The sequence below is a fragment of the Tauraco erythrolophus genome, chromosome Z (genome assembly GCF_009769465.1).
Source record: "Tauraco erythrolophus isolate bTauEry1 chromosome Z, bTauEry1.pri, whole genome shotgun sequence".
Lineage (NCBI taxonomy): Eukaryota > Metazoa > Chordata > Aves > Musophagiformes > Musophagidae > Tauraco > Tauraco erythrolophus.
In genome coordinates this window covers 41,929,479-41,957,283 of record NC_141496.1, presented here as the reverse complement: position 1 = coordinate 41,957,283, position 27,805 = coordinate 41,929,479, and the positions used below count along the sequence as shown (strand labels likewise).

Below are 27,805 nucleotides of genomic sequence, written 5' to 3'. Positions count from 1 at the left end.
CATGGGTAACAGCAGAGGAGGTTAGGTTAAGTTACAAATTGCTTCTGATATGAAGACCTAAAATATCCCCTGTTAGCATCAAGAAGGCATCAAAGTTTTAATAGTCTTGTCAAAATTGTACGAGCATTTTTACTGAAAACAGTGTAGACCTTGTCTATATTTAGTTTTGGTTCTGTTCTTGATAAACTGTGGTGTGACAGTTAGCAAACCCCAGTTCTGGTTTCATGAACTTCAGTACAAATCACATGCGTCACAAATGTGTAACTAGACCTTAATGACTCGGTATCAAAAATACGTACTATACAAGAACCTCAGGTATACTAAAAATCATGCTGTTGTTGAAAATTCACACTTGACACATCAATTCTTCCTGAAAGGAAAGATGGCTGCTAAGAGGTGGCAAAAGCAGTGGACAGGAACAGAAAAGAGATGGTAAACTGCTGTCTGGCTTATTGCTAAATGTAGATTACATCAAAGGTAATCTGGTTGTTCACTAATCCTTGATAGGTCAAATTCTATCAGGACTTCCGAGCACAGAGTAAAGAAAAAATTAGCAGTATTTATAAAAATAGCATCCATTTGAATTAGATAAATCCTTATAAATACAAGAAAGAAATCAGTTACGCTGTAAAAAAATTAATTCAGAGCCTATGTTCCCGAAGCACCAGCAGAATATCCTAATGTTAAGGACTTCAACTACAAAGTCTTCCTAAACATACCCGCAAAATTCTTCCTCACGTGACCATAAACGAGCGTCAGAAGGTGCACACTCGTATTTTGCACGGACACGTGAAGTTTGAAGTCAGCTACAAATCTCATATTTGAAGCCCAAAGGGCAAGAAAACAGTTTTGTGCCAGCTTCTACTTCGCTGTTCAGCCCACTGGCACATGGAAATCAAATGCTGCAGAGATTAGTCCTAACCATAGCAATTTTTAGTAACGTATTTCTCAGAGGTTAAGAGCAAGATAGTATGGCTTAAAGTGACACTACATACAGTAAATGCTAAAACTGTGTAAAGAGGTAACACAACCTGCCCTCTTCTGCACCTGTAATTAAGCAAAAACTTCCAGAACTTTAGGGACATCTTTTGTGCTAAAGTAACCAGAGAGGATTTGAGGGCTTCAAAAAGCAGCCTGAAAATCTGTTAGGACATAACAGGTTTAGAAACTTTAACGTTTTTAGTGTTTGTAGCATTATACCTTTGGTGTTCAGACCTAGTGAATCAGTATGTTGCCTGTAATCAGCCTCATCAAAACAGATGTTCTATAATGAAAAATATTAATTCCATTTTCAGTGGTAGACTTGTAGCATCTGACATTCCACGATGAATCACAGGAATCAGAGCACTGTCCAATTCATGCAGATAGTTCGGTGGAAGAAGGTGACCTCCAGATCCAGCTAAGTACTCAACCTAGAAGGAAAACATTAATGGTGATATGAACACTTTTTGTATTAGCACGACAAGGCGAAAGGGTCGTATCTTGGTACAAGAGTATTTCAGCTAGCACAAAGTGACAAAATAACACTCAAAACACTGGCAACTGGATGGGTTTTGAGGTCAATCATGACTGATGAGGCTTGCCATTGAGACGCATGCAACATTCGTCCTGCCTTTAGAGGGCCATACATCCTCTACCTCCCAGACTGCTTCAGTCTGATAATCAGATCGCCCTCAGACATATGCTAGTATCACAGTTACTGTTAGATTTAATATACTCCTGAAAACTAGATTTTCAGAACTGTGTTTCCAGCTTCTCTCCAAAAAGATCAGGAAGCATAACACAACACCTTCAGAGGCAAGGGACGGAATTGTTCTCCAGTTTTGTAACCTCTTGAGGGGCATCACATGCTGGATAGCCTTGCCTTCCCTCTCCTGCATTCTCAGCTGGGCAGACCTGTCCTGGAATGCTGTGATAGCCTTGCCTTCCCTCTCCTGCATTCTCAGCTGGGCAGACCTGTCCTGGAATGCTGTATGGATTCTGGTGCAAATGTCCCTTGCCAAACTACCTCAAGGAGCAAAACCAGCAGAAGACTACATACTGGAAGAAAAGTATCAGAAAATTAGCTCTGTGATTCTCTAAATTGACTCATCTTGGAGGCAGATGAGTGCCAGAGAGTTACAACTAGGGAAAAATTGATAGCTTACTGCAAGCATCTATCAGGGAATGTGGGCAGAATAAGAAAACAGGGCTACTCCTTTCAAGAAAAACTGGTCAATTTAGACAGCTTCTGCAGGAAATTTCATCCTCAGTCTGAATCTAGGGTAGGGCAAAAAACTAAAAACATTCACAGAGATCCAAGGTCTTTACAAGAAAGAGGTTTCAGTTGAAATGGAGTGTCTGCAATAAAAGTTGAAAGATTACCATATCCGAGTCAATAGAAACTCTTAGGCCTATCTTATTCATCCCATTTGTTTTCAAAGTTTTAAGGAATGGGCAAAGAGCGGTACTGCAGGCAATAGCAGTCTCTTCAGCAAACTGGCGAGGAACAGGACTGGCTAGTTCATGGTCCTTTAGAAAATAGTATACCTGAAATTACAGAAAGGATCAGGACAGTCAGCAGCGTGGTTATATTACAAGGTAAGGAAAAGAGTAATTCAGCATACATATAATGCAGAACAGAGCAAGCTATAATGCTTGTTTGCTGGCAAAGTGTTCTAGTATTTCATCTATTCAATTCAAATACTTAAGCGACTATGAGAATATCTGCATTATATATTTCTAGAGTTATCAATGCTAACAGACTTTTAGTCTTTTTCAGAGGAGAAGAATGAAAAGTATGTAAGCTTATCAAAGAGCTACGGAGGCCATTCTGCCTATCAGTACAGCTATAGATCAAATAAGTTCGTTTCTTTTGCAGGATCACTTAGCATGAACCCTTTACTACTAAAGCAGCAAAAAGACTAAGAGCAATGTCGTTTACTAACTTCGTTACACTTCATGACTTTTCCTTCTCTTTTGAAGTCTCTCCCTTGTGGGACTTTATCCCTCTGAGTTCCTTCCATCGGTTTTCCATCAACTGGGCTTAAAATTCTATGGAAGATAAGAGTGCGGTTAATAATCGAAACACCATTTTAGGATTTAGATTGAATAACTTGCATGAAACAACCTTCAGCCATCCTTAAGGACTATTTAAGCAGTTTGACAACAAAAGGTAATACAGGACTCGCATCATGGAAACAGAGGCTACAAAAAGAAATATCCTAAGTAGGGAACAAACAACGCTTACTCCATAAAAACATAACCTTACAGGTCTAAGAAGCTATAAACTCCCTTAGGTAAAGCCACTGTTTGTTCTAATTGGTCAAGGAAGCCACAGAAAAAGGCGTACCAAGTCAAGGCCATGGCCTGAGAAACAACTTTGGATGAGAAAAGTTTTGAGTTAGCGAGGTATAATTAGAAGTTTGAAGCTACATAAGCAAGCATTCAAATCACATCAAATAAAGATCTCTTACATCTCCTTTTGCTTTGTTGAACACTGGCATTCCAAGCAGTCAATGGCCAAGGGCAGTTCTATGCACTTTCAAGCCTTACCAACAAGGAAGCTTGAGGAGATTGGCTGCATCCTCACACAGCCTACTGACTGATTTGATAGAGAGCTTTCATAGGACACTGACGGTTCACACGCTTTTCCTGACAATCTCCCAAACAGAGAAAACTCCATTCATTTTGGTGCACAGCAAGCAAAACTGCTGTTGGTGACATCTAGAGGACTGCAGGTAGTTTACGGTTCTATCCCCTTTCAGGTTTTAGTATCAAGTACTTTTCTTTCAAAAAAAATAAACCCATAGATTAGTTTCAAGAAATTAAAGGTGGCTATTCGAAAATTAGGAAAAAGAATTCTCTAAGATTCTTTGCTTTGGTAATATATTTACCCTTTGTTTGTTTTTTCTTCCTTTTGTACCCAGCAAACATCGACATATTCTTTTATGTCTCCTGTATCCGTTTTGCCACAAGTGATTTTAAAGTCCCTCTTGTCTCTTAACGCCTGACGTAGGCTTTCCATCATTTCTGGCGTTATTTCTACCAGTAGTCCATCTAGAAGAAAAACAGTTAAAATTCCAACTTATCTACAGTAAGAGGAGCATAGCTTTTTAGTAGAATCTTGGCTTAAATTATAGTGGGATCAGGCCTTTCCTACAGCTTGTTAATAAATGCATGTCAAACGGACTCCATCCCCCAACTACAGCATTAAATGTTACATGAAAGAGGAAGTCATGAAAATCTGTCAATAGAAGTAAGCCTAAAAGGTCAATCTTGGACTAATCTTAGAAGTTTCTTGCATTTCTATGTCAATATCTCTATTTCATCACTACAGCAGTGGAAATAGTTCCAGATACACGCAGCTATAAAGGAAAGACTTGCATTGACTAAAGCAAAGAGTTAAACCTTAGTATGTTTTAAAACAAGGAGGTGAACTAGCATCTATTTTATAAACAGCATTTCTTTGCAACAGGTTTTCTACAAAGATAAAAATCTTGAAGAGAAAAAGTTTAGCTTACAGAGGAATAAAGATCTCGAACAAGACTGCTACTATTTTTCTTTATTTTTTTAAAAAGTTCTCTTAAGAAGAAATCACATGCGACAAAATTCCTACCTTCAATTATACTGGATTTAGCTAAAAATCCTGATGATGTTTTTAAGGCTCCCTTAAACACCACAAAACTTGCACCTGTGACTACAAAACAGAAGACACAGTGAATATCACTTCATATCACTCAAGTTCATCATTACTGACACTTAACTTGTGTGTCTTTTTGAAAAGGCAGGCAAAAAGGTACTACCATACTGAAAAGTGCCAGTAGAGATCCCTTACTGACAGGATGATACGAAACATAACTCTACAAAGAAAGAAGAATTTTTTCCCATCTGGCCTTTGCAAAAACATCCGCTTTGTTAACTGATTTTGGGAGTGCACGTAAGATATTGGTGACAAGTCAACACAGGCAAGCCAAAAAAGCTCTATACACGAAGAGGAGACATGGCTAAAGAAAAAATGCTGTGGAGTTCTCCTTTTTTTTTTCCCTCCTTTCAAACAGCCATGCCACTCAACTTCTAGATTTAATTCATTTACAGAAGATACTCCTGAGTTTAGATTTTCAGCAGTACTAAAAGCAATTGAAAGAAAAGGTGACATAAGTGAATTTCCATGCTACAATTTGCATAAATTTGTTAGTGACACACAGCACTTCCAACAGAAACACGCTGAGTAGCTGTGCCTCATGACGCACAGAACATTGCAAGTGGAAAACAGAGATGGTAAGAGGACAGCCATATCAATCTGGAATTTCCCCCCAACTACTGGGCCTTGTTGGCAAGCGCGACTGACTCATCAGCCCAGAGGCACTGCCATGTTGCACAGCTGCATTACTTTCAAAACCTAAAAGGTGCCTCTGCACTCTTCTCTGTATAGGTGGTCCTATCAGTTTGCTGCCTGTTGTAGAGAGGTACCCACTGTGACCAAATTTCCACATGTTCACTTATAGAGACTATTTGTTTACACATGTAACTGTATTGCCCAATACGCATTAATAGTAAACAGAGATTATGAAATATGTGACGACTCTGATTATGACTGAAAATGTAAGCTGTATTAATAAAATTCTGGAAACAAAGAGGAAAAAAAGTATTGATCTCCATTTAATATAATATTTGTAAAAGCTACCTAAGCATTGATATAAAGCAGCGACATTTAATTTTATTAAATTACTTTGCTGCTTGAATGCTGAACTTTTTGTCTTGATAACTTACTGGGAATACATATTTTTCTTACAGCCTACAAGGGAACTTACACTTCCACTCTAGAAATGTGATGTTTCTCCACAAGCCAAACCAGACAGCTTACCTTTTCTAGGATGTCCAGTAGCACTGATTGCTTGTGTGTGATACAAGCCATGCTTATTCTGCACACACACTAAGTGAGAATCTGCTTCAGTATTAAAACTTGCTCCAATACGTATTACATGTTCATTAGAAGAATTTATCACCTTCATGACCTGTCAATACAAAATTTGTCATTAAACTGACAAATCTCATTACACAGTACTCTTTTTAAATACAAGACAAAAAATCCAGCTCTCAGAACAAATCCTGAGAATTATTCATTTAGCCAATTCCAGAGGGTTGGAACAACATAATTTCCCATGATTAGCTGGAGGAAGACCACACATGATCAAAAATACCACTTCAGTAGAGAGAGACGAGCAAACATGAGTACCTCTGGACAATGCAGAATATCAGAGTTGCAGAGGTTTTGTTGGTCTTCAGGCTAAAATATGCATTAAGCCTCGTGCAGTTTACCATTCAGTTTTTTTTTATGGTTAAATCTTAAGTAAACAAATTGTAATAAAAACTACACTGGCAAGAAAGATATTTTTTAAGTTTTTAAGGAAAACACTACCATCAGGAGATGTGTAAGAGAGAATCCTTGAAAATACTTGCTAAAAAATTCTGAAGAAGCCGCTGGTTTTTCAGCATCTAACAGTTACCCCAAAGCTCAACTTTTCACTCATCATTATCCACCTTCCAATGCATCCAGGAACAGGAAATGTGCATTAGGATAACTTCCTACCCTCCCTCTCACCCCAGAATATGCTCTTATCAGTTTAAAGAGACTGAGGCTACTCCACAGATAAGTAATCTTCAGAGCTGCTATCAAGTGGAGAATTCACTTGCAGAACTGCCTGCAAACTGATTACAGAATAAAAACATTACAGCCTCTAAAAAAAAATTAAAAGGAGGAGATGGTGGTTTTTAAAGAGCTCATGTTAAAGATGTGACTGCTATTACATGAAAAATAAAGAGTACAGCAGTTTGGATTCGAAAGCTAATCATGATGGTTTTACTCACCTCATTATACTTCCTTAGGGGTATTTCAATACAGCTTCTACCCATTTCCACATGAACAAACAGGTCGTCTATGGTATGCAAAGAATACTGATAATTTCTAAGGTCCTAGAAGAGACAAAGTTTTTACATTGGCAGACAATTATCATTTTCTTATCTTTGACAACAACTATTAGCTAGATACAGCACTCTACATACCTCTTGAAGACTTCTAAAGAGTAACAACATTAAGGGTGGCTAAAAACTCAGTGAGAACTGTTGTCCTACCGTGATGTATGTGAAGGGTACCTCAGTGAATATATAAACAAACATAGCACTGACAAGGTAGCTCCAAGTATTTATCAGTGGGTTCTTTAGACTATGGGTACTTGATGCACATCAGGATCTTAACAGTGCTTTAGATCACAAAACACTTCCACACCCTCCCTCTCTGACCAAAAAGCAAAGCGTGGAAGCCACCATCTAGACGAGCTTGCTTCCAGGCTCATACCCGGTCCCCTACAGCTCTCACTTCTGGAGTTATAACTTGAATACCGTACTGTTTCTTACACCTTTCTCTGACAGAAGTTATCACCCACCATCTCAGCCACTTCTGCAAATTTTTTCTCTTCTGTTTTATTCCAGAAGAACAACATTAGGTGTACAATGGTCCCATTCACCTTTATTAACTCAGCTCAAGAAAGGGTAGAGCAGATTCTTGTCACCAGCTGAGCCATCATCAGCATCTTCCTCAACCAGCACAGCTGTAGCGAGAAGGCTACTTACAAACATGCTGCACTGCATTGCAAGTTTCAGTTGAGCTGGCATTGTTTTAACAGTGTTAAGGACATACATCACAGATGCCCTTTGCCTTCATCATTTACCACTACTTCAGTCACTCGCCTGGTACTAGATTCTCTATGGTCTTTGGCTGAGGATTTGCAGCACGTGGAGTTAAACACATAACACCAAGAGAACACTTTGCAGTCATCTCACAACGATCAAAACGCCTGCTCCATCCAAAGAGCTAGTCCTGCCAGGGAGCACATATTCCCAGTGCCTGCTTCACGCTGACACCGCAAACACAGTTATGAAGGAGAGTCAGAGTCGGCTGAATCTGGCTGAAAACAAACGCCATAGATACCCCCTTCATCAGCAGAACAACATTAAGATTCCTCAAAGTCTGGAGATCCCATTCCCCGTTGGTACTGGCACTTCCCCAATCAGGCAGCCAGCTGGCTCCTGGAATTTAAATGTCAGATTCCTCCGTTAAGAAGAAACACCCTATTTTTCAGATGGTGACACTCCGCTGCTTGATCCTTCCTTATGTACTGACATGGACATCAGGAGCAGCAAAAAGGGATGAGGGGCCAAAGACTGCAGTTTCACCTCAGCTATAACAGTCTCTAGACTCTTAAGAGAGGATTTAGTGATCACCTTCACAACATGTGCAATTCTCTCCCCAACCTTACAGCACTTTTCATCACAGCATTAAGGCTAAGTTCTGTGTAAGTACCAGAAGAAGGTTACTGGTCAGGAAAGCAGGCTTACTGAAGTTTAAAGGAGGTTACTTGAGTAACAGAGGAAAAACATCCTCCTTTCTGAATGGCATAAATTCAGTTAGACCACACCATCTGCCTGTCACCTCTTTTCTTCAGATTCAAAAGCTGTCAAATTGAAGACTAGAATTCCTGAACCACACCAATGCTCAAAGAGAGAAGGGCAACTGAGCAACGATTACTACCAGCTTCGCTGTAAAGTTAACAGTTTTCTCATTCAGTTAGAGCCTTTCTTGCTCCCAGAACTAACTAACACGTAGCAATCTAACGTGAAAGAGAACTTTCCTAACTCACCTACTGATACTCTTTGTTAAGAAAGTCTCAAGGAGGGTATGAAGAACAAAAAATACTAGCCCTTCACCAAAAACAACTCTGCTTTCAAGAATCAGAGTTTTTAGGGTGTTTTACATCATCAACAGTAAAACAAGAAGGGAAGAGAAAACATTTACTCACAAGCAGGTTCGTAATTGTGCACCCTCTCTCTCCAAAGAGTGGCTTCCGGTGCCGGAAACTTACCACAGGCGTCGGATACGCTGGGGTGGGGGAAGGAAAGAAAAGGTCATGTTTACCTATCGAAAAATGTAAGACTTGCTAATCCAAGAATTTCTTTTTATTTTCATCTATAGCCCATGTTTCTTCATCTCAACATCTAAGCAGGCAAAGGAACTAGAGACCGCCTTCTGATTCTCTGTCATGAGCTGTCCTCCACACCACTGTGTGGTTTCCCCATCCACAGTGAAATCCTACTGCAGTGTCACCGCATGGAGTCACTCTCCTAGTGGCAGTAATTCTGTGGCAGAGACTTGTTGCTGCTTTCCTATGCTTTGTCAGCCATGTTTCTTGCGCTAGGTCATACAGACAGAAACCTCCTGGGTTCAGTCTTTGGGTCACCAGCTGTGGGAGAGGTTGCAAAGCTTAGGAGTTGCTGGAGTAAGAATACCACACAGGTTAACACCTGTTTCTATGTTAATGCTGTCATACAAAGTGAAGTACCAAGTAGTATTGCTAAGCAAGAAGAGAGCAAGTGAGGATGTTCATACATGCTTCCAAGTAACACACTTTAGAGTCCTGTGGCTGCAATGGGAAACACACGCCAATGGACACTAGGGAAGGCAAAGAGATGCAGAAGACCACAGACCACAATATGAAGTCATCTGAAAACAAAGTAACATAGCCAAAGACGCGAAATCGGTGGGGAAAAAAAACAGAAAAAGAGGACAAGTAGTTTGGTAAGAGAGAGAAGAATGACAAAGAAGCTACCACCCTTGTGAACACCTGCGCAGTAGAAGTCTGCTATTGACTCACAAAATCCATAAATAAGCGAGTGATGCATATTTACAGACACGCAGCTTCTAGGATGGTAGGCTTATCTGTCAAAAACGCATTCGGGTCAGGAAAGTTGTGTATGAGGCGTTTTTGAAATTCACTCCACTTAAGCAACTGCAGCATGCTGCACCTTAGCTGAACCCCTGCTCTCTAAACCATAAGCAGCAGTGCAACAGGAAACAAAACAGCACCTGTATCGCTAAATTAAATGTCTGCATTACTCAAGCCAGTAGAGAAGCAACTCTAGAAGGCATTTAGGACAGTATCTACTTTCAGGTCTTGCTCAAGCTAGCTTTAACTGTTCTTCAAGGCAGTGGGAATCTGCGTAAACGCCTTCCTTTGGTGCGCCTGGAGCAGAGCCAATGACCGTCTCACCGGCAGAGCAGAAAACATTCACAGTTGCCCTCAACAGACTGCGGAAGGTAATTCCCACATGGACGTTGTGACACTGCACAACTTGTGGTGGTGTGCGTTTACATCCTCTCCACCCGCCTCACTTTGAAAGAATGCCTCCTGCATTTGAAAGAATGCCTCCTGCATCAGGAGGACCAAGTGGATGAGGCCCTACATAGGCAGATAGGAGTTGCTGCTCGTTCACAAGCCCTGGTCCTCATGGGGGTTTTTAACCACACCGACATCAGTTGGAAAAACAACATGGTGGGGAACAAGCAATCCAGGGGATTCCTGGAATGCATTAACGATAACTTCCTTATCCAAGTGATGGAGGAACCAACGAGGAGAGGTGCCATGTTAGACCTCGTTCTCGTCAGTAGGGAAGGGCTGGTAGGTAATGTTGAACTCATGGGTAGCCTTGGCTGCAGTGACCATGAGACGGTGGAGTTTGAGATCCTAAGGGCAGCTAAGAGGGGGAAGCTCAGCAAGCTTGAAACCCTCAATTTCAGAAGAACTGACTTTCGCCACTTCAGGAACCTCCTTGGTAGTGTGCCATGGGATAAAGCCCTGGAAGGACTGGGAGCCCAAGATTGCTGGTTGACTTTCAAGGATCATCTCCTCCAAGTTCAAAGGCACTGCATCCCTAAAAGGAAAAAATCAGGCAAAAACACCAGGAGACCTATATGGATAAACAAAGAACTCCTGGCTAAAATCAAATACAAAATGGGAATACACAAAGCATGGAAGCAGGGACTGGTAACCTGGGATGATTACAAGGAAGTTGCTCATGTACTCAGAGACTAGGTTAGAAAAGCTAAGGCCCTGACGGAGTCAAATCTGGCCAGTGATATTAGAAATAACAGAAAAGGATTTTATAGGTATGTGAGAGAAAAAAAGAAAAACGAGAGAGAATATGGGCCCTCTCCGGAAGGATACAACTGACCTGGTTGCTGACGACATGGAGAAGGCTGAAATTTTCAACAACTTTTTTGCCTCAGTCTTCACTGCCAACCACTCGAACCACACCACCCAAATTACAGAGGATGCTGGCTGGGTCTGGGAGAGCAAAGAACTGCCCAGGGTAGGAGTAGATCAGGTCCGGGAACACCTAGAGAACCTGAAGGTGCACAAGTCCATGGGACCTGATGAGATACATCCACGGGTCCTGAAGGAACTGGCGGCTGAAGTTGCTAGGCCACTAGCCATCATATTTGAGAAGTCCTGGCAGTCTGGTGAGGTTCCTACAGACTGGAAAAGGGCAAACGTAACCCCCATCTTTAAAAAAGGGACCAAGGACAACCCGGGAAACTACAGACCAGTCAGCCTTACCTCTGTGCCAGGTAAAATCATGGAACAGATTCTCCTGGTGGCTGTACTATGGCACGTAAAAAATAACCAAGTGGTTGGTGACAGCCAACATGGCTTCACTAGGGGCAAGTCGTGCCTGACTAATTTAGTGGCCTTCTACAACAAAGCTACAGCGCTGGTTGACATGGGTAAAGCAACGGATGTAGTTTTCCTGGACTTGCGCAAGGCGTTTGACACTGTCCCACATGACATCCTTGTCTCTAAAATGGAGAGACACGGATTTGACCACTCGGTGGATAAAGAACTGGCTGGATGGTCGCACTCAAAGAGTTGTGGTCAATGGTGCGATGTCTACATGGAGACCAGTGTCAAGCGCTGTCCCTCAGGGGTCTGTTCTGGGTCCAGTGCTGTTCAACATCTTTGTCAGCGACATGGATGACGGCATTGAGTGCACCCTCAGTAAGTTTGCCGATGACACCAAGTTGTGTGGTGCCGTGGACTCACTTGAGGGAAGAGATGCCATCCAGAGGGACCTTGATAGGCTTGAAAATTGGGCCAGTGCTAACTGCATGAGCTTCAACAAGTCAAAATGCAAGGTCCTTCACCTGGGTCAGGCCAATCCTAGGCACAAATACAAACTGGGCACAGAGTGAGTTGAGAGTAGCCCTGAAGAGAAGGATTTCGGAGTGTTTATAGATGAGAAGCTCAACATGAGCCGGCAGTGCGCTCATGCGGCCCAGAAGGCCAACCACATCCTGGGATGTATCAAGAGAAGCGTGGTCAGTAGGTCAAGAGAGGTGATTCTCCCCCTCTACTCTGCTCTTGTGAGATCCCACCTCGAATACTGCGTCCAGTTCTGGTGTCCCCACCATAAGAGAGACGTAGATTTGTTGGAGCGTGTTCAGAGGAGGGCCACAAAGATGATCCAGGGGCTGGAGCACCTCTGCTACAAGGACAGGTTGCGGGAGCTGGGATTGTTCAGCCTTGAAAAGAGAAGACTTCGGGGGGACCTAATAGCTGCCTTCCAATACCTGAAGGGAACTTACAGGAAGGCTGGGGAGGGACTTTTTACAAGAGTGTCCACTGATAGGACAAGGGGAAATGGGTTTAAGTTGAAGGAGAACAGATTTAGATTAGATCTTAGGAAGAAATTCTTCAGTGGTAAGACTTTGGAATAAATTGCCCAGAGAAGTTGTGGATGCCCCCTCCCGGGAGGTGTTCAAGGCCAGGTTGGATGGTGTCTTGAGTAGCCTGGTCTAGTTGAGAGGCGTCGCTGCCCATGACAGGGAGGTTGGATTAGATGATCTCTGAGGTCCCTTCCAGCCTATGCCATTCTATGATATGATTTTTATAAGCCTAGAGATTTCAAATGTCTTCATTAGGAAGTTATCCTGCTAAGTAACGAAGATCGTTATCTACTTTATGAAGCCGTAATATTTTGCCAATATATGCATTTTCAGTCATTTAATTCAAAAAACTACTTTGTCAGTAGATCGGGCTTGTGAAGTTTCCTCCAAACCTTTCTCCTAGGACAAAAGTCAGGCATTTTGATGGTTTACTACCCTCAGGTTTGGTTTCTCAGTTTTCTCATCAGCTAAGAAAGGGGGGAAAAAAATAATCTAGGGAGTCTAACAGCACCACGTAAATTCCCAATGCCTCAACAGATGGCTTCCAATGTACAAAACTTCAGTCTCCCACGAGTGTAATATAAAATACTGCAAAGATGATTTTAAATATCGTGCTTATCTAAAAAACTTCTCTTTTCCAAAGGGAATTTTCCATTTAGACAGCTCTTTAAAGGGTTAAAACTTACCTCCATATTCTGCTCCCAATCTCAACATTAAACGGATTGGAAAAACTTTTGCCCAGGGTATTTCCAGTTTATGGATAAGAATGCCACACAGAAAAGGGTTATCTGGTAGAATTTGATCATCAAGTTTCTGAAAAGTTGGGGAAACAAACAGAAATCCTCCATGCTCTTTGTTACTGAGAAAGTCTTCAGTAAAAGTAATGTTTTCCATGTTTCTTATTAACCTGCCTGTAGGAAGAGAGACAGAGAGCCCTTGCACATCTGGAGAAGCAATACGTTAGTGTCAAGAAAACTACCTAACCAGTAGTCTCCCGCAGACTCATAAGCCATACAGTATTTCTCACATCTTCCTGAAAGCCAGACAGACATCTACACCTGTAGACTAAGTGCTCTATATTTATCAACTAAATGAGCCGGAATATCAAACTAGGTTTTTCCAAACAAATATCAAAATCTCTCAAGTGTACAATGTTCTGGCACACACCAATTGATGAACTTGGATTAACAGATCTCAAATATTTACAGATGTTAAGGGAATTATGGTTCTTCTACAAATGAAGTTCCAGATGCCCTAAACCACAGACTCAAGGACTTAAACCCAGGCTCTCCAACACAATACGACCGAAGAACAAGGAAAAAACTGTATGCAGGATGTTTACAGAAGTATATGAAACAGAGAAATTTAGAAGTCTTTTCTTCCTCTTGTTTATTTAGAACCCAAGACTGACACTGGAGGGTTCCTCAACAGAATCATTAGATACCTAAATATACTTCAAAAGAAATTATATATCAGCTTCCAGCTTGAAAGATCAGCAACAAGATATTGTAAAGTAAAAAGCTACTCATGAAACTTCAATACCTTTCATTGCATTCTTGTAGATGTCAATAAAGAATCTGAATATTTCACTAGGAAAAATCTCTTCATCTGGCAAACGCTGCAACAGAAGGACAATTTCTGCCTGACCCAAACCATGTAGTCCGTTTGTTGAGAAATACCAACACTTTTCAGAAGAATCTTTAACGAAAAAGAAAGAGACCACAGTAAACACTGTTTTCAAGTCAAAAAAGAAAGCTGGATTTAACAGAAAAGAAAACGGGCACTACTTACAAGTTACTAGCTTGACATTCACAAGCAAGTTTGCATTCAGGATAAAAGTTAATGGATTAGGATCGCCTTCCACAAGAAGCGAAGTGACCTGTTGGTGAGATGGATGTTCTTCCACTAGAGGATCTAAACAAATTAACAAGTGACTTAGTTCAACAGGTCAGCCAACGACCTAAAACAAGAATTACAGATCGGAGCATATGAAAGACCGTCCCACCCTCCTCTTTTAAGAGGGTGGCAACTCTTCTCCTAACTTAGAATAGCTTAGATCAGCCAATCAATAGCTTACTCTGAGATTCAAGGAACATCGAAAACTAAGGCAGTAACTTGGAACAAAGGTACAAACTAGGGCTACCATTCATTTGGTAATTACTGACAACTCGTGCATGCTGTCTCTTCATCCAGGTACTGGTACTGTTAGTTACCACCCGTGAGTGCAGTTACTACCGTAACAAATCGAAGTAATGAAGTATTCTTTCAATAAAATAACTGATATTCTTAACACATCTGCAATTATCCAGCAATCCAATGAGCAGCAAATAAATCAGAGATTAGAACTGTATTAGAAGACAAATCATACAGGCACACAAGTTCCTATTTAGAAATCTCACATCAAGTGATTAAATATTAACAATTTTCTCAAATTTTACCTTTTCCTTTTTCACCCACTGCAAGCAAAAGTGGTGGCAGTTTATCACCATCAGGAACAAGGCTGATCCCTTCACGAACACAGTTTTCAACACCACATAGTGCTCTGTAACTTGAAGGACTAACAGGCATATCATCACTTGTAGTCTGCTCAACCGAACTGGAACCAGTCTTCTCCACTTCTGCTGCAGGAGAACACTCTTTCGTCTCTAGAGTTACAGATTTATAACTAGGTACCACCTCACGCTGGCCTGGAACGGCCTGCGGCACATCATCTGAAGAAACAGAAGGGCCTACTTCCTCCATTCTTCTAACACCACCAATTTCTTCCTTAGGTTGTGGATTTACATCAGTTAATATGTCATCTTCCTCAGCGTCTGCAGCCTATGAAGTGCAGAAAAAAAACAAACATCTACCTTCTTGTCTCACAACAAGTCAAATTTCATTACTAGCATTCTAGAGGCAAAAAGAGAAAGAGATCTATCCCAAATATTGAGAATGCATTTCCTCTGAACTAGAAGAAAGCCACCAAACTTTTCCTGGATCTTCCTTTCTTTTTTTCCCCCCCTTCTGTCTTTAAAGGTTACATTAGTCCCTATTTTAGGTGAAGATTCACCATTCATTTATTTGTCAGGTAACAAAGTTCCTGTCAGAGCGCTGCACATTAGTCGTTTTAGCACACAACAGTCAGATGTAACACAATCAACAACAAACCAAGTGCCCCTCCAGGAATCTGTTCAGTATTACTGTTTCCCACTCGCAGCTACTGAACATTGTCAACATTGCCATTTGCATCATGAGGATCAGCAGTTCAGCCCTGCAAGTGTATTTCTATTTCTACACTATCTCCTGATAGCCGAGTTTAGCTTTTCACAGTCTGATTGATTTCTAGTTCAGAGTCAAACCTATGCTGCTCCGCCAGTGAAACAGGTATGACAAGCTATGAGCATAGACACATTAGGACAGGAGCTCTCATAGGAAAAAAACAAACCAAGAAGTGTGCTGCCATCTTTCCAGTATGTCAGACTTACACCCTATCTCAACAGGGAAGACTTTGCATGGCACAAGATAAAAACCTCACAACTCTATGCTTGCTCTGTACTAGTTCTCCTGGGATGCCACCAGCTTCCAGTAAATCCTCTGTTTAGACAGCACATGTATCAGAAAAAGCAGACAAGACACCAACTCCAAGAATAACACCCCACAAACACTCAGACAAAACATGACTAAATTGGCCTCTAATAGACTTCTTTCCCACAAATTTCCTTGCTGGTGTTTCATATCACTTTCTGTGTTTGACTTGCAGAGCATCCTGTGGCAGCATATTCAGGATTGCGTTACCCAGTAAAGTCATCTGTTGCTTCAGAGCTGCAGCACAGTGGTCTTGTTTGAGCTTCTGAAGCTGCCTACAAGAACCATCAACTAATCGTTTCCCATCCACTATGTCTACGCTGCTTTCAATTTTGGACATTGCTCATCTTTTGCAAGTGAAAATACCCTACTCTTTCTCCAAAACAGCAGATAGGTTGTACCTTTTGATTATTACTAAATTGAGTAGAGCAAGAGCTGCTAACTGTATTCAAGCTCTATGAGCAGCCCTGATGCATTTACTGTCACAATGATTTTCCACTTCACTTTCCCTGTTACCATCTCTGTTTGCCCCATCCCTGGCAACATTCAAGGTCAGGTTGGACAGGGCTCTGACCAACCTCATCTAGTGAGAGATGTCCTCGCCCACAGCAGAAAGATGGGTCTAGATGACCTTTAAAGGTTCCTTCCAACCCAAACTGTTGTATGATTCCGTACCACCCTTTGACTTCTCTTTTTAACAACTGATGAAATATTTTCTCCAGGTTGACCACTGATTGCAAATTCTCCTTTTCAGATAAGTGATACAGTAATCAATAAAACCTTAAATAGCCCAGCCCAAGTCATGCACTCCTTATTCTGCATTTAAGGACATAACAGCATCTGTCATTTTAGCGTTCCGTTCAATAATATCAGGAGCCTACCTGCCTTCACTGTCTGAATAATTTTACTTTTTTTAATTATCTGCAAGTAGGCTGAACGGCGCAGAGGCCAGGACGGAGGACTGTGGGTCTCAAACCTTCATCCCTTTATCACTTAAGCTGTCTATTCAGGTCTATCTTTACGAATTATGAAGGAGATTTTTTTGTTTACCTTACTGATGTCCAATTTCTTTTGAAGAGCTCTCGATGAGCTTTTCTAGAACTCCAGGTTCATCAACAATATCAGCACTACCCTTACCACTGCTGACTTCTTTACAGACTAATACAAGCGAGATCCACAATCATCTCTATAAGAAAACCACACTTTTTTGCTGTCACCCTGAATGGATCCCCAGGTCTACAGTTTCTAGGAAAGCCAGATTCACCTGCAACTTATTGGAGCCTTTCCTCACTCACACAAAGTCACATTTACTATTATCCATTCTTCATGAATTAATGCTGATTTACATGCTATAAACTTGGTAACTGTTCAGATCCTCCAGAGACAAATAATAATGATCTGGATAGCTTTACTAATTTGTTTTAAAAACTCTTGAATGCTGTTAGAATCACAGAATTCCTGTTAGGACTTGAGACAGCACTTCAAAGCTATGTTTTATTTTAAAAAGGCTCCACTCCAGCTGAGGAATTTCTCCAAATCTTTCCACAGCAAACTTACAACCACTTCTTTGGACTTTTCTCATCAAGTGCAACTAGCTCAACACCATGAATATGATCCATTAGAAAAAAGCCAACCCTCCTCTCAGTTCAGTATTATTTGCCATTAGCACCAGTAACTAGATTTTGCTGCATCCTAGAATGTAGTATTCTAGGGCACTAAGCAACTTCTGGTTAATCTAATCCATCAGGCAAACTATAACAAGCCACTGGGAAAAACCCCAAACTTCTGCTATAAGTATGCTGTTAATGACAGGTTTCAGAACTATGGCTGAGGTTACCATCATAGAAGTAGTTAATCGAAGGCTGTGTAGAAACTTGTTCTGGAAAATTTTCTGCTATACCATTTTTGATGTTCACATACACCCCAAAATAAACCCGGTTTCCTCTGAAGGAAGGTCTGCAGAGTATTTTAATCCAAGGACTTCACAGCTGCTCCCAGAAAAAGAATCAAATGTTGGCTCAGATTCCAAAAGCTGTAAAGCAAAAGTCTTATTGTGGTATGTAAGGGGCCCCACGCATAGCAAGTAAAGGTATTTCAGAAGGTAATTCATGCATCTACACACACTTCTTAATTCATACCATGTGCATCTGTGGCAAGGCAGGGTTTACCGGACTTAAGTCCCATGATGATCTCTTCGCTCCAGATGAAAGTTTCGTTGTATCTGCCACTTCACCATTTGGCAAAATACCATCTGCAAACCAAACTCTCCTCTGTTCTTTGGGGCACAGCCCTAGGACACAACAAGAAAACACCAGCTTCACATTATGGCAGTGTTCTAATAGCTGAAAGGGATAAAAATTAAGCCACTTCTCCCCCAAATGTATAGAGAATCTGTTCGCTAGAACCAAGCACGGGTAGACAGTTTGACATCAGCCAGTCTCCAGGCAGGCAAACACATGCCAAAAAAATCTCACACCTTAAGAGGAAGCTGCCATGCTATAGCTAAATCTGTCAACTCCTATATAAGGAAGGCGACCTCCTCAATCATCCCTCTGTAGTAAGGTACGAAACACATATCAACTGAAAGGTGAAATACACTCTGAAGAGTTTAGCTTATCGCTTTGCTTAAAAATGTATTTGCATTGAAGAAGGTCAGACATTTCACAGAGTGGAACAAAGGCACTACTTAGCCACTAATCATTTGTGTTTACACAGAGAATGAATCCCTACTGCTCCCTAGCAACTGCCCCGAAACAACTACTTTTTGGTTTTAGTGTAAGACCGGCAGTTGCAACACAAGCCAGCGATCTCCTAAGCTATATAAAAATGATGAAAGCAATATCTGCACAAAAAAAAAGCAATAAAAACAGAGAGGACAACGAAGAAAGCATCCACATGTCAGAAACAGACTTAAGATGCACTTGGTCAAGCTCATACATGGCATCAAAACTGAGAACTAAAAGTATCTTTCCAGTGTCTCACTTCACAGTCTCCATTTCCCACAAAAAATATTAAAAAAAAAATCAGTCTACCAAATATGTATCCATGATGCGATAAACAACTCTTTCCAAACAGATCCGGAAAGTGACATATATTATACTATATTTAGCATACCTTCACTACCAGGTTGTTTAAGCACTGAGATAGGTGACAATGCAGAAGGTGAGGGGGAGCTAGCACTACCAGGTGTCTGGGCTGCCTCCAAAGGTGGAACAGCAGAAGGACATTCAGGAGACGTGCTGGAATTGGGGGCAGGACCAGTTGGCTTCATCATCCTCTCAAATGCCTGTGCTAAACAAATGTGGTTAGTTTTTAAGATCTCACAATTGATTAAATTTCAGTATTATAGGTGGCGATTTTTGCAAAAGCAGTGCACAGTTAGTGAGCTAGTTACAGAAATGAACATTCAAGCTGTTGTATAGAACAAAATTTAGATTTCTTGATTTTCTACCTGCACATTTGCCTAGTTCATTCCTAACACAGAAACAGACCTCCTTGTCTCTCTGGCTACTGTTGCAGTGGCTCCCTGGAACCACAGGATCTCTGTGCCTTGGTGTAAATGTATCTATCACATTTATCAAGTCCAATTCCATTCAGGTGGCATATTAAAAATCTGGTATGTTTTCAACTTGCTATTTCAATATTAATAATCAGGACCCCAATTTTCTCCTGATGTTTCCATAAGCATCTAGGCTTAGCTGCCAGTTAAGAAACGGTTATCTTATGATTCAGTTAGTGTAGCACTGTTAAGTGACTTGTAAAAGCATTAGGACAAAAAGCTACATAAAATGGGCAAATAACATATGAGAACAAGTTGGGGTATGGCATTTAAAAATGCTGAAGGCTGCTGTGGAGGGAGGATTACTTTTGCTAAACTTCCTGCCACAGATGATCCAATAGTGCAACTGTATATTTAGTCCTACATAGTTCAAACCTACTTTTTTTTTAAATAAAACACAACAAGCTTCCTACTCAAAGTTTAGAATAAGAGCTGAAATCCAACTAAGAGATATAATTATCCTCTTCCTCCTTCCATCCCAGAAATAGAAAAATATATGCCAATTCAATTAGTGAAGATGTCCCAAAAGAACAAAGGCTATAAAGAGATACAAGCTGCACCTCTTCTTCTTTAACCATTAGTGCGACAACTCAAAAAAAAAAAGCCTTTTTACCTTTATTAATGTCATCATAACAGCCAGTACAGACTCTTGCTTCCTTCTCCATGTATTGTAGTTTGCACTTTCGTTTGCAACAGCCACCACAAAAAACCTGAACCAGAAAAACAAATAAAATAAATATTATAAATAAAACCTCAAAATTTCCTGAATTAAGTACCTATTACCTTGGTCTGACAGAAGCCTTCTACCTCTGCTCAGAGGTAAATAAGCAGAAGGCACACTAAAAGTCTTCTGCTATTCTTAATTACCTCCAGGAAAACGAAGTGCATTAAGGGAGAGAAAAAAAACAAAACAGCAGTGACAGAGAAGAAAAATAAGTTATTACAGGCGAACTCCAAGTAGGAAAAGTCACCGTAAAAACAGTGATACCTGATCAGTGCAATATGACCTCAAAAAAGAAGCTATTCCTACTGCTTCTGCATTAGGGTCACAGGTAATTTATCTCACCCGAAAATGCACGTGCTCAGTAAAGATGTTAAGAATGTAACCAGCAGAGACTAATTGCTAATCAGCTACAATCCTCTGTATGGCTCCAAATGCTAAGCAGCACAATCTTTTGCAAGTGGTATTCTTGTCTTACACTTGGTGCCACTGGGACCCACAACAGAGAAGGCAGCTTAATCCTACTGCACAGGAGACAAGCTGTCAAGACAAACTAGGGGATAGGTAATGCAACAGGGGAAAGATGATAAAAATGAGGATGCTGAGCAAAGAAATTGATTCTGGTTGAGCTAGGAAGAGGAAGTGTACCACAACAAGAGACAAACACCTACAGAAAGAAACTGAGAGGTTATTTGGCCTCACAAGTGTTGCAGACAGTAGAGAAAGCAAGGACCACTAACTTTGCACTTCCCTCCAGCACAGAAGCTAGAATTCACAAGTGCTGATGTTTTCATTGATAAAAAAGCTGTATTATCACATGAAAACCATACAATCATCTTCCAGAATAGTCCACAGGACAGCTGTGAAATCCTACCAGTTTCTCCTTATGTGCAAGAGGTTGAAAACACAACAACTCACAAGAGGTTCACAAGGAATGTTTTGTTGGGTTTTTTTAAAGACAGTTACCCTTAAAAAGATGAAATGTCTTACAAGGCAGCAAGTCAAGCTATTGCACATGCAGAAAAGCTCTGAGTTACAACTGCATAGCACTCCAGTATCCATAAAGTTTAGATAATCTCTACTGCCTTCACTCGTTCTCCCAAAGAACACTGTTCTTCCAAAATGCCTTCTGTTAACACACGCTAACAGCTGATGGTTATAAGCAGGTCTGTGTAGTAAACAGGGCTTTTATCCCCATCTCTACACAAGGTGCAAGAAATTTCACAGCCAATGTAAAGAGGAACTTGAAGTCAGTCGGTCTTATGACTGAAACAAAACCTACTCTGAAGAAGTGTGTTTTAAACTGTTACAAAACTTCAACAGGATGTTTCGTCAAGTGATTTAAGTTCCACGACTTCTAGGTTGTCACCATGAGTTCACTTTCTTGGCACCCAAATTCGGACCTACATTTTAGTTTGCACTAACTGCAGCTGAAATAAAGAGTTACTGTGCTTTGAATACACAGTGCTAGAAGAGGCATCCTGGGAAACAGCTACCAAGCCTCTCCAGACGCCTCTCAACACTGGAGATGCAAAAAGTTAGTAAGTATTGACATTAGTCTTTGCTGTGTCTCCTCATCCATAAAGCTTACAGAGGAACATTGAAAAATAAGTGCATTAGTATTGCTGGTATTTCCATTTATGCACTGGTACAAGTGTAAACCACAGTAGCTCACAAGGGAATTCTGGATTAAGAACAGGCTTCGATATTACTTACTCACTGCAGAAGACCACAGGCTGAAAGAGAGTTCTGCAGATTATTTGCTCAGTTGGTGAGTACCATTCACCCTACAAAAGCAGCATACTTTTCCCTGAGATGATTCCCCTGGAAAACTACAGATCTAAACATACAGGAGGAGAGATTTAGGCTATTAATCCTTTGCATTGGTACTGCTGTTATGGCTCCTGAAAGAACACAATCCTTGCAGATTCATACATAGTGTTTTATGGCAAGTATAACCACTTCCCTGAACTCCAACCATCATCATTACTTCAATTTTTGGAAGCTTAAATACTTAAGTTTAATTTAAAAGCTGAGCACAAAGCTGATTCACTATGACTACTACGAAGTAGTCCACTATCTCATCTTCCTTGTTCTATGGAAAACACATTCATCTAGCCAGTAAGGGAAGATAAAATAAGAATATTGTCCATACTTCTCTTTAATTATTTTCACAAAAAGGTCATACAATTCTTACTAATATTAGCCTTTTCCAACAGTCTTTTAAGTTTCTATGAAGGAAAAATAAAATTCATTTAATTTTTTAAAAAAATACTTTCAGCCTAGAAAAATTCTCTCAATATTCTTTCCCTTCTGTATTTTGGTTAATACTAAATCAGAATTCCTTTGCTTTCAGTAACTCAAGGCCCCTCTCCAATAACTTACCTTTCCACACGCACGACAGTGGTGTCGTCTTTTTGTAAACGTGAACTTGACTTGGCAGTTCATGCAGTTGGGTGCCTCTGAATCAGGAACCCACAACGGTTGTTTCTGCGAGAGAGTTGCGAGTATTTTAAGTGATTCTACATTTTCAGCTGTTTGATTTCCTCCAGCTTCAGAGCTGCTCTCCACAGAGTGTGCAGGGTCAGAATTTTTACCAACATTTATGCTGGCGCCTGAGAGGGGAGCTTCTGGGCCAACAAAATTGGCTTCCTGGTTTTCTTTCTCAAGTACATCTGTTCTGCTCAGTTGTTTCTGACCAACAGCTCCTTGGGAAAGGCCAAGTGACTGCTTTGGTCTTGCACCTTCAGTACAAACGTCAGCAACAAGTGCTTCACTACCACTCTCAGTCACGTCCTCAATATGAGACACACTCTCTTCTGTTGCAGATTCCAATTCATTGGCAGCAAGAGATACTTCAAGATTACTATTAACACTCATTATCTCCTCCAGTTTTGCTTGCAGATGTTCTTCAGTGACCTCCAGGTCACTGAAATCCAGGTTGTTCACATTTGTTGAATTCCCTTGATCCGCATCAGCTTCCATTAAGTTATTATCACTGCCTAAAGACTTCAGCACATTGGACTGAAGACTTTGTCTATACAAGAAATCATCAAGCTCTGCATCACTTATTAGAGTATCACTTTTAACAGCATTCTCCCCAACAGTAAAGTCACCCATAACCGGGCTCATACTTGCACTGTAATTAGAGTCTATATCAATATCATATGGCTCAGCTTCATAATCCAGAAAAGTGGAAGCAAAAGCTTCAATTTGCTGAGAATCACTGTCATCAATTACATTCTCAGTATCATACTTCTCTCCATCTGTACTTTTTTCCACAATACCTTCGTTGATTTTAGCTATATATCCTTCTTGTTCACACAAGTCAGTGTTTTTGCAAGATTCCCTACAGGACAGATCAGTTTTAGACTTGCTAGTATGAACAGCTACAGTATTACTAATAACCTCCACCACTTCATTTTGAGGTAGAGGATTAACTTTTTCTTCCGTTACAACTAATGAACCACATATAGATACAGGAAGCGGAAGACAGGACAGTGAGGTCTGGACATCCTCAGATGAAATACACAAAGTTGAAACATCGTGTAGTAGTTCACTGCTTTTAAATTCTTCACTACTTACATTCTCTCCTACAATTTTCTTTTCCAATCCTACTTTAGCTCCTGTTTCACATGAAGAGCCTGGTAAAACACAATTTCCAGGTAACGTTGCACAGCTTTTATGCAACTGAGGATTCTTTGGCAGATCCGAAGGCACGGATTCAACATTACTCTCATCATTTAAGTCCACCTCTTCTACGGCATTTCTTCCATACATCTCTTTGCTTACTGCAGAGCACGCACTTTCATCTTGTGGTTCACAAGGCAATTCTTCACATGCTTTCTCATCTTTGGGACTGTACGCATTCAAGTTCTGTGATGCTACAGAGACACATGCAGTATTAAGGCGAGCAGTTTGTTCAAGCTGATCAAATATTTCACTGCACTTTACAGATTCTGTACTGTGTTGATCATCACATGGATCTGAGACCTTTGCTGCAGCATAACTGTCTGATTTTAAAGCTAAATGATTAGCTTCCTCTGTTTCAAGATGTCCTGAGTCTTGTAGCACTGAGTCCCCATCACTCTGCTCTGTACTTGAAACACCACTGCAACCAGCTGATGATACACAAGTAGAAACAGGTATGCAAGATATGCCAAAGCCAATCAAGCCCTGACTGTATTGGAAGTTGTCTGGCTGCAGCTTTTGAGCATCTTCAGGAGCAGCCACTGAACGGATTAAGTTACTTGTGTCATTAACAAGATCACACACAGGTATACTACACCTTCCCAGGCTTGAAGCCTGAATTTCATTTAAGGAACCACCATCCACAGTGGACAAAAGATCAGGCCCAGCAACACTCTTCTCCTTTTGTGATGAATATCTCAGAAGTGCTTCACTTGTTCCAACACGGCTAGCTAGAGAGATTTCTTCTGACAAAGTACAACTGTTAGCATCCTCTTGCAGTTTTGCTGCTGGGTATACATATGGTAAGCAATCCAGAACCAAAGAAAGCGAATGGCGTTTCGAGTCATGTAGACTTTGAGGCGTTCTGACGCAGTCATATTCATCTATTTTAAGGAAAAAGAGATCAAAAGCCAAGCTTATAAAACCTCTCTCTTTCCACAGTGCTCTCCCTCTAAATCCCATCTATTCACCAAGACATGCTTTTATTTACCATATGTTATTTTCAAACTCCACAGTAACAGTCATTCGATCAATATTATTATGGTGGGGAACAAGGCAGCACAAAAACATGGCAGGGCCAGCCCGGCCCTCCCCAGCCAATCCAGGCCAGGGCTTTTAACATGGCAGCTGACAGCTCTTTTTGTGCCTCTAGCATCACACTGTGGCCGCTGTCACCTATGCACTCTGGCCAGGTGCCAACCAGCATGGACTCCCCCAGTAGTGGGGATAAGAAAGGTGGGACTCCTTGGTCAACAGACACAGTCCCCAGCCAACGGGGCACTTCAGCCCAGAGCAGCCTCTGGACCACCACCAATAGATAACCACAGTTCAGATCCAACCAGGCTATAAAACGGGGGCCCCATCAGAGAACCCCTTTGAGTGGTTCTCCTCAGAGCAGTGGGTCTGTGATCAGAAGCCCTCCCCTTGTAATTGGGACAGTACCCAAGGAAACTAGCCAGGGCTGAGTGCCCTTACCCTGATTTCAGTGAGTGATTATTCCTTCTGGATCTGCCCTTGAGTGAGCCCACACCCCTTCAGGTGAGCGGTCCTATCTTTCAGGTACCGTTGAGTGAGAGGTTTACCCTTTTGTGCAAGTGGGCATGTGCAGGCTCTGTGGTCACCACTCTCGTATTGTGGCATAGGAATAACATCCTTGACTGGTGTACTGAACCTGTAATTTGTTACATTTTATCAGTGGTGTTTCAGTTACTCCTATTGTCAACTGAGTTTTGGCTGTTTGGTGTTAGTTACAAATGAAAGTTTGCCAGAATTTATTATCTGTGTGGAGTCGTTTTGGTGCACTTCCGTGACAAGGAACTAACCTGGATTCTGTTCAAATTCATCAAGTAGTTTGTCCAAGTCACAGACTGCAGCTTTAAAGTAACTGTCCATTCTAGTTACGGTTCTAGTGAAGCATTAGCCTTCTTAAACCTAAAAAGAAAAATACAGCATTTCATTCACAGCATTTTGCTGTTTACGAAGTCAAAGTGTTATTATCGGAAGACAACTTCTATGAAATACTTTTTTCTTGTCAATAACACTTTCTTCTCACTCCATGTAAATAAAATGGAAGCACAAACAGGGCTGCAGACTGTAAGCCTCTATGTGCTCTGAATACATGCTACAGTATACTCAGTACACCACACACAATACACTCAAAAACGCACCTTAAATCAGGAAATCAAGGCTGCCTTATTAAAAGCATATGTAACTGAAATTGCATACTATGGCAACACAACACGAGGATGTTTAAAACCGAAGGGGATACTAGGATCTTCTAGCTTGGCCCCCTATACATTTTATGCCATGCAGTTCAGAGGCCAAAAAAAAACCCAAAACAGGCGATCGTCACCCTCACAACACAAGTAAATTGTTTAAATAAATGATGACTATATCAGACATTTCATGCTCTAAACTGCCATAGGAAGCACAAAAAGCATCCTTCTGTTGGCAGAAATGCCAGCAACAAAAAAGTCGCCTTTAGTTCAAACCTGACAACCAGTTCAACACTGAGCATGTTAAAGAAAGAGTCCCTTAGTTGCCAAGCTATCCAACCTATCAACTCAATTTACTGTCAGCTATGACCAAATTTTGCAGGTAAGACTAAAAACAGCCAAAAATCCAAAATATATCAGGATTATAAAGCAGATAACCAGTTGAAGTACTGAAGTATGACACAGTCGCCTTACCACAGAGCTGCAATGCATTTAAGCATGTTGAGGGCAGTACTCCTCCCTCACCATGACCAAAGAGCTGCCTTTAAATCCTCCTCTTTAACCCCCTTCAAAGCCAGGGGAAAAAACATGCAGCATGGCAATTCAGCTCGCCATCTCTATTCCACTCAAAACACAAAAAAATATTAACTCATTAACTTTATCTAACATCCAAATATTTTTTTTAAATCTTTTTCTAGAGACTTACCAACTCATGAGAAAGCTACTTGTTAATCACCTTCCCTGTCGCAAAACATTCCATTTCATTTGTTTAATGAAGATTTCCAGCCACTCAACATTATGCCTTTTTGGTCACCACGAGGCACTTTCTAATTCCACATCTTTTTCATGTCTGAACAGCCATAGTGTGCTATCACCTGTAACATATAATCAAGATGTTATTTACAATTCCCTTAAGCAAACTGAAGGGACTTCATAGTCTAGTATCTGGAAACTAGACCTGTGGTTTAGTTTTTCTTCTACTCTTATCAGTGCATTTAGTCTCTGCATTGGCTGACTTCAGACCCTATCCCATTCAATGCACTTTGACCACCTAGTACTGTCTCTTCTCAAAGCTTAGCACACAAAGAAATACTTAAATCCTCTCGTATCACTTAGGCCACACTGCAACTACACATCCAGATTCCACGCTTTACGTACTCCACTCAAATGTAAAGTTCCTCTCATTGCATGGCTCGTATCAGTTGCATTCACTTACTACCACATTAATAAGCATGCAACAAGACCACTTTTTAAAGTAAATACACAGTTCAAATAGAGACTTGCAAAGTACAGGAAAGGTGAAAAAAATAGCGTGCATAACTTATGCAGCACTCTGCCCATACATAAGCAAAAAAGCAAATTGTGCCTGACAAATTTGATGGCCTTCTATGACGGGGTTACAGCATTGGTGGATAAGAAAAGAGCAACTGATGTCATCTACCTGGACTTGTGCAACACATTCGACACTGTCCCACACGACATCTTTGTTTCCAAATTGGAAAGACATGGATTTG

At 40.9% G+C, this 27,805-nt stretch overlaps 1 protein-coding gene across 2 annotated transcripts; it reads right to left on the bottom strand.

Annotated features, from left to right (window-relative positions):
• Window positions 1–78: 78 nt before the first annotated feature.
• On the bottom strand, window positions 79–27,748 carry ZFYVE16 (zinc finger FYVE-type containing 16). 2 transcript variants are annotated; one of them, XM_009986329.2, is made up of 19 exons: window positions 27,733–27,748; window positions 26,998–27,166; window positions 25,899–26,007; window positions 22,771–24,959; window positions 20,278–20,374; window positions 19,220–19,396; window positions 18,244–18,395; window positions 14,977–15,358; window positions 14,330–14,452; window positions 14,081–14,236; window positions 13,225–13,449; window positions 8,838–8,917; window positions 6,850–6,954; window positions 5,846–5,996; window positions 4,598–4,678; window positions 3,876–4,038; window positions 2,928–3,033; window positions 2,365–2,529; window positions 79–1,412 (listed from the first exon to the last, which is right to left on the bottom strand). In XM_009986329.2, the coding sequence occupies exons 3-19, from the start codon at window positions 25,966–25,968 to the stop codon at window positions 1,251–1,253; spliced, it is 4,584 nt and encodes a 1,527-aa protein (XP_009984631.2). In that variant the 5' UTR covers window positions 25,969–26,007; window positions 26,998–27,166; window positions 27,733–27,748; the 3' UTR covers window positions 79–1,250. The 2 variants fall into 2 exon arrangements, 1 of the variants encoding a protein (XP_009984631.2); XR_015222928.1 differs by lacking the exons at window positions 79–1,412; window positions 2,365–2,529 and adding an exon at window positions 3,535–3,767 and having other exon boundaries at window positions 3,004–3,033.
• Between the last annotated feature and the right edge of the window lie 57 nt (window positions 27,749–27,805).

Bases quoted from the DNA above. Each gene is read 5' to 3' on its own strand.
- ZFYVE16 (XM_009986329.2), bottom strand. From the start codon at position 25,968: ATGGACAGTTACTTTAAAGCTGCAGTCTGTGACTTGGACAAACTACTT. The intron at 19,397-20,277 runs GTAAAAAGGCTT...ACATTTGTTTAG, and splicing joins TTATGATGACATTAATAAAG to CACAGGCATTTGAGAGGATG. The intron at 18,396-19,219 runs GTATGCTAAATA...GTTGTGTCCTAG, and splicing joins TAAACAACCTGGTAGTGAAG to GGCTGTGCCCCAAAGAACAG.